At 45.4% G+C, this 7,254-nt stretch overlaps 1 protein-coding gene across 1 annotated transcript; it reads right to left on the bottom strand.

Moving 5' to 3' along the window:
* Positions 1–4,184: 4,184 nt before the first annotated feature.
* LOC125534388 (geraniol 8-hydroxylase-like) lies at positions 4,185–6,974 on the bottom strand. Its single transcript, XM_048697638.2, has 2 exons — positions 6,047–6,974; positions 4,185–4,855 (listed from the first exon to the last, which is right to left on the bottom strand). Exons 1-2 carry the CDS (start codon positions 6,938–6,940, stop codon positions 4,250–4,252), a joined length of 1,500 nt encoding a protein of 499 aa, XP_048553595.2. The 5' UTR covers positions 6,941–6,974; the 3' UTR covers positions 4,185–4,249.
* Between the last annotated feature and the right edge of the window lie 280 nt (positions 6,975–7,254).

The following is a 7,254-nucleotide window of genomic DNA, read 5'->3' as shown; positions in this document are numbered from 1 at the left end:
AAATTACATTGTAACAATATAACTAAATTGTGATTACTCTATAATTTTAGAGGAAATTATACTGTAAATAAAATAAAATTACAGTTATGAAGTGCTGTAACTTAGATGCAATACCACCCAAACAGAAAGATAAATAAATAAATGGTTATAAATGAATGCAAATACCAGCCAACAAAGACAAACCGCAAAGAAAAAGATTCTAAAATGCTTGTAGACCAAAAAAAATACTTTAATTGCAATGAAAATTTCATTCTGATCTAGTGTACTTACACTAAACATACAGTAACAATAGCACTGTAATTAACCTGAAATTACAGTGTAATTTGTAATTGCAGTGATTGTAAACTAACAATCCCAGAAGTTACAGTCACTCTGATTACCCCTGGAAATTACACTGTAACAACACTGTAATCACAGTGTCACTACACTACAATTTCAGAGGAAACTATATTGTAATTAAATGAAATTATAGTTATGAAGTTGTTGTAAACTACCGAAAACCACATGCCAAATAGAGAAAAAACAGCAGAATTAGACGCTCAGGCCAGTGATAGAAAATCAACAGGGGAATCAAATCCACAACTACATCCATGCACCTATCGCTACAACTGCAACGAAATCGCCAGGAAAAATCCTCCGCTACGAGGACACATACACCTATATGTACATCAAACACCAGGGGAATCGAAACAAGCTACTAGACCTAGAAGAAATCCAATGGGGAAAAGAAGAAGACAAGGACAAACAACCGAAACCACAAGGTACTGGAGCAGAAATCTAGCTGAAGAAGATGAGGAGGAGATCAGAATCGCCGTACACAACGAAGAAATCGCAGGAATCGCCACACACACACACCGACATGAGGAAGGGGGACAAAGAGAGAGCCAGGGAATGCGGACATGCGGTAACGGGCTGGCCCGGAAACAAAGTGTGCCCGATAACGCACAGAAAAGAAAATCTCCATGAAAAGGATAGCTCCAGTGCGGATCTCGGCATGAGATCCAACGGCCAAAATATGAATGAAGACTAACTGTAAATCATTCGACTGAAAATTAACAAAACCGGTAAAATGGCCTAAAATTACACTAAGAATTGCACTGTAATTTCACTTGTAACATAAAGTAAAAACTCTAAAATTCACTGTGATCACACTTGTAAGAAAATAGTAAAAACTAAGATTTACAGAGTAAATTCAGTGATACGAAAGGACACTCTGGAGCAAACACACATTTACACAAAGTTCACTACAAACAACCAACTCATACGCCCTGGATCAATAGAGAAAATTCCACTACTAGCACCACTAAAATATACAAAAAGAATCATGAGTACTGCATGGAATTAGAACTAAAACGCCAAACTAAGGTTATATCTTACTACACTATATATTCACTCGATTACATTAAAAAATTGTAGAGAGATTACTTTGAAATTACAACAAAATATTACAGCTAAAGAAGTAATTACAGCAAGAATACTCTGTAATTACATCAAAGATTACACTAGCAATGAAATCCCCTATAGCAGATGAATCCCCTAATATTTTTGCCCTAATACAAACGGCCATATATAGTAGATGAATCCCCTATAGCACATTACTCACTCCTGAAGCCTAATCCAAGCGCACGAACAGGACATATCACATACAACTAAAGGCCGCAGGAGCTATCACATTCAACTACCTAAAACAACAGATTGGAGCGCCCTAACGATACACACATCAACAACAACAACCTAAACAAAAATCGATCTGAACTCAAACGATCTGAGGAGCAAGCCAACACATCGAAAATCCAGAAAGGAAAGAAGGGGAGGGGGAGATTGGGAGGGGCTGAGCGCGAGGGGAGCGGCTAGAAAAACGAATGAAGCTGAATTGTTTTCATCCAGCTGAAAAATAGCAATTCCGCTTTTTTAACATCAGTATAGACACAAGCGTTTATATACACACGTATACACTCATCCCTATGAACGCACACACGCACACCTTATCCAATGAGCACCTTCGAAAGACTAAACTGGCATATCATCTTGAGATTTACGAAGTCATCGTAGGCGCCTTGTCGTCGACGGGAACGTCTCCTCCCACTGAATGTGCATCGCCAGAAATCCTGGAATAAATGCGAGCACTAGGATTTGAACCCTTATGGGCTGGGGATACCACTGTCTCTTTAACCATCCAACCATAGATTGGTTCGCGTGAACTCGATCAATCCGTAGGTGTGCGACTGCGGTAGTGCCGTGCATGGCCAAATCATAATTTGCGTTATCGTCGGCCGGTTCGACCACTCGGTGCGGTGCAGTACTACGTTAGGGCACCTGCAAAACATCGGTATATGTCCAACCGAGCACATTTGTTCATTTTTACAATTCAGTGGGACCTGTATCGGTTTGCAATACTATCCGGAGTCAAATTCTCGTATTTTGGAGAAAAGCATAAGAGTTTTGTCGGAGTGCGGACATGCACTTGACCAATCACATGCATGTCCCTCTCTTCTCTCTCCTCCCAACTGCACATGCGTGATCCCCCTCTTCTTTCTCCTTCCAACCGGACACTAAACCACAAATATCCTACCACATGCATGGTCACCACCGTGAGGGTTGCCGCCGCCTCCCATGGCGGGCACATCGCGCCATGTTTGCATTGCCCGACGTCCATGCCGTGTTCACCTTCGGTTCGGTGCACCAACGGAGGGGTTGCACGTCCGCCACTGTGTTTGGACACCAGACGGACTGCACCGCCTCTGGTGAAGCAGTGCTACCACACCTCGCGGCAGATCCATGCGCCATTTGGATAGACGCAATGAATTCCCGACGAAAGGAGTATGTGCACTGTAGTCGGGTGGCCTCCTCCCGGGAGTGGCGGAGCGCAAACCAGACGGTCATCTCCTCCTCAGGGCCGCGTGGGATGAGCTCGCAGTTGACGGATTTGGAGGTGTAGGACTCGGATCTGCTGTCCGTCATGCCGGAGATCGCCAGACGGGAGCTTGGGCATGAAGTGGAGTAGAGTGGAGGGGTAGGGAGTGGAGTCGCTAGGGTTTGGTCCAGGGAGCAGATGTGGACGATTATATATGGGGTCGGGTGGGCCAGCGTGGACCGGTTCAGACGTGGCGGACGCGCCTGGTCACGCCCGGGCCTCCCCATTTTTATCTCATATTTGGGCTGGATAAGAGGGGTACCGGTCATCCCAGGTGTTTGAAGCCGGTTTGAGCTGCCGTCTGGATCGGAGTTTTATGCCGGTCACTGACTGGGTCATCCGCCCGGGCGTATGATGGGGGGTTTGGGGCGCCCAGCTGTAGATGCTCTAACACACCTGACTCGGTGGTTCTCAGAGCAGAATTTTCCTTTAGAATTTTAGCCGGTTCAATTGCAGAACCACCTGTGCCGTTATTTGCATGGCTAGGCATTCATTTATGTTTTAGCAATCACTTGGACTAGTGTGGTTCTCCCTCGTTACCCTAAGTGACTGCCATGAGGAGTGAAAGGGGCTGGACAATCAACCGTATAATTCGAATTCACAGCAAATGATCCTAGGTAGACACCATTCTCATCCCGGCATACAGCTGCAATCACACCCCTATTACCGTTCCTGGCAACTGCCCATCCACATTAAGTTTATGAACTTTGGAATGTGTAGAAGATTTCAATGTGAAATATTTTGGCTGTAAATATTTCCGAACGTTGGAGAGGATACTTCTCATGGTGTCGAATTATGAACAATGAAATTTTAGAATCTTTGAATGGTGTAGATATTCCTATATGAAAATATACATAGCTTATTTCCTTTTTCTGAGAACAATCACTATTGTTCCAACACAATACTTAAGGTGTAAAGGTGACATTGCCAAATTAATCTAATCAATTTTCTTCTCTTTAAGGCTCTCAATACCATATCATCGAATGACCATCCATCACCATTTCCATCGCACGTGAATGAAGTGTTGTATTTTTTTCATTGACACATTGAATTTTTTGCAACATGGTGTTACACAAACCTCAAAAGTTAATTTGGATGTCTAGGATGGCATGTATGAATATCTTTGTATGATCAACATCTTAGTAACACAACATATGTCCCCACAAAAAGAAAACAACATATCATTCATCTTATGCAGTGCGAGAAAGTCAAGTTTTCTAGAATACTTATTTAATTATCACATAAATAATGACATAAATTCCATGGTTGATACATTTGAATTACTACATATTGAAAACATCTAAGGCAATCTTACTAGGATACATTTTTATGAATTCAAACCGGTGTTGGTACAATACAAAGAGGCACAACCTTCGTTAGTGATAGGCCAAACTTTTCTTCCATATCAATTCCATCCCTTTCAAGCTCAACAGGGAGACTCCATTTAAACTGGTTTAACAACGAAGCGAGGATCAAATGCACCGTTCTAATAGCCAATGGCATTCCAGGGCAGATCCGACGTCCAGCACCAAATGGAAGGAGCTCAAAATCAGCACCCCTAAAGTCAATTCTTGAACCCAAGAACCTCTCTGGCATAAACTTCTCAGGCTCAGACCATACATCTTTGTCTCGACCTATCGCCCATACGTTTATGAACACACGTGAATCTTTAGGTATTGTGTAACCTGCTATTTCCACTGTCCTCTCAGGTTTCCGTGGCAACAAGAGTGGACCGGGAGGATGAAGTCGAAAAGTCTCTTTTATGACAGCTTGGAGATAGGGCAACCGAACAATATCATCTTCTTCAATGTTTCTTTTGAAGCCAATAACTTCTGCAAGCTCGTTGCAAGCGCTGGACATTGATGATGGGTTTTGGAGCAGCTCTGTCATTGCCCATTCCACTGTGCTAGAGCTTGTGTCACTACCAGCAGAGAACAAATCCTATAACATGAAAATATAATGTCACGTTTATAGTCTCGTAAATATAGCTATTTATATACACTAAACAATCACCACATAGAGTATAATTGATTATTTGCTATAGAAGAACTTAAATTTTCTTTGAACTACACACAGCGGTACTGTTTGGATGAACTATATACGAACAACTCGTTGATTTGCGACATAAGATTTGATAATCATTTCATTGCAGTATAGTAGAAGCCGCTGTTCCTGACCCAATTTCCCATTTTTTCACACGTTGGATGAAGTGCAGTGATACAGAGGGTTATGGTGGAATTGTTGGAAATGCGATAAAATATAACAAGGCTGGTTTTAAACAAAGGAAGAACATTGGAATTTAAGTTTTAGATGATTCAATTCTTGTAGAGGAAAATCCCACTGGTGCTCTTTGTAACACATGAGTAACCTGCCACGATTCCTGTAAAATTTTATGTTTGACTATTCTATTCGAATTTTAGCACATAAACACGAGTATCCAAATGTTACTTTTGATGTATCGTTGTTAATGGTTACTGTAGCATCACTAGAGTGGATATTAGTACATAACTAAGTGTGCCACAAAAATCCACATCAATATTTGATTAAGTGCGCAGGTGCATGGGTGTGAACAGTAAAATCATCTAAATTTTTTTGTCATTGAAGATATTCGAATGTGTGATGTGCGTGCAAAAAATCATGATGTCCGGACATTCGAGGAGGCTGTGGCAAAAAAAAATCAATGTCAAAGAAAGTTTGGAAAAGTCCACTATTTGGGCCTAATTTTGTCTTTTTTTCCTAAGAGCTCCCCGAATATCTAAACACCACGAAAGTTAGCATGCTCCTTGCGCACTCGAGCATCTTTGATGCCAAAAAATATTCTGAACTTTTTCTAATTTTTCAATTTACTATTCATTGGATGTAAATGAGCCTGGGCTTTGACGTGAATTACCGAAACTTTTATATTTATTTCTTGATAAAAAACCAAATTTGAATATGAATTTTGTGGGATTGTAAACATCTCGATGCCACCCGCAAAATAGAAACATATCTCGATGCCAGCATTTTAAAATATAAATCTAAATCGCCAAGGCTGGCCATGTGCATTGATCTCGGCTGGTTTGGCAAGGCTATGTCGTGGAATTTTGAAGTGCAGTATTATCTTTTGTCCTTGCAAACAGAAATTGTGGTTACCGTGAAAAGTGATCGTAGCGTCTGGCGGTCCAGCAGGTCCTTCCCATCCTCACGCGCCGCCACATCGAGCAGCACGTCGAGGAAGTCGTTCTTCCTGGGCTGGCCGGCGTCGCGGCCGCGCAGCCTCTGGTCCACCTCGGCGTCGAACACCACATGCAGCCGCGCGAGCAGCCGCGCCAGCCGCCGGTGCGTGCCCTGCAGGTCGGCCGGCGCGAGCAGCGGGAAGAAGTCCGATACGTTGGGGCTCCCCACGGCCTGCATGGTGGCCGTCACCACCTGCTGGAACTCCTCGGACCGGCTGCCGTCGTCGAGGCTCGTCAGGTCGGCGGAGAAGATGGTGCGGGAGAGGAGGTTCAGGCTCGTCGTGAAGGCCACGCGGCCGACGTTCACCGGCGCGCCCTCGCGTGCCAGCCGCGCGACATGGTCCACGAGTTCCCGCACCTTCTCGCTCCGGAGGTGGCGCAGCGCGTCGAGCCGGTGCGGGGCGAACAGCTCCGTGGCCATCATCTTGCGCAGCGCGCGCCACCGCGGCGCGGGGGGTAGCCAGGCCACGGAGCCCGCCGCGTGCTCGCCGGTGGCGTCGGGCACGGACCGGGCGGCGAACGCGGAGTCGTGCCGCTGCAGGAACTGCCGGGCCATGGCGGGGGAGGAGACGACCACCGTGGTGACCGCGCCGAGGCGCAGGGACATGAGCGGGCCGTGGGTCTTGGCCAGGCCGGCAAGGGAGCGGTGCGGCTTGTCACCGAGAAGGTGGAGGCTGCCGATGAGCGGCAGCGGGCGGGGGCCCGGCGGGAGGCCGGAACGCGCGCGAGAGAGGAGGTTGAGGAGGTAGACGGAGAGGAAAGAGACGACGAGCCATGCTAGCCACGGCACAAGCACTGCCACGGGCGCCATTGCTTTGCTTCCTTCAATTTGTGCAGTTCAGCGCACGACAGGAGTCTGGAATGAAACAGCTGATCACTCACACAACGCTATTTATAATACAGTAGAGATCTTTGGACATCACGCATGATGAAATATTGCACCTGCACATGATATGATATTACGGAGGGTTCGTGGAATTGTGCTGAAATTCGCCGCCAGCATAAAGTTGGCAGTTGGTGCATTCGACGCCGTCCGTGCCGAGTACAAGTGCAACTGCATGCATGCATGCCGCCGCTTAATTAGTTTGACTATTCGGGCGTCCACACGTACTACGTACCTAACGC

The sequence above is a fragment of the Triticum urartu genome, chromosome 2A (assembly GCF_056163025.1).
Source record: "Triticum urartu cultivar PI428250 chromosome 2A, HENAU_Tu73, whole genome shotgun sequence".
Taxonomy (NCBI): Eukaryota; Viridiplantae; Streptophyta; class Magnoliopsida; order Poales; family Poaceae; genus Triticum; species Triticum urartu.
The sequence above is the reverse complement of the archived record's forward strand: the minus strand, read 5'-3'. Positions and strand labels throughout refer to the sequence as shown.

Excerpts from the sequence above, each read along its gene's own strand:
- LOC125534388 (XM_048697638.2), bottom strand. The coding sequence starts at position 6,940 with ATGGCGCCCGTGGCAGTGCTTGTGCCGTGGCTAGCATGGCTCGTCGTC. Across the intron at positions 4,856-6,046 it reads CGCTACGATCACTTTTCACG|GATTTGTTCTCTGCTGGTAG; the intron begins GTAACCACAATT and ends TTCATGTTATAG.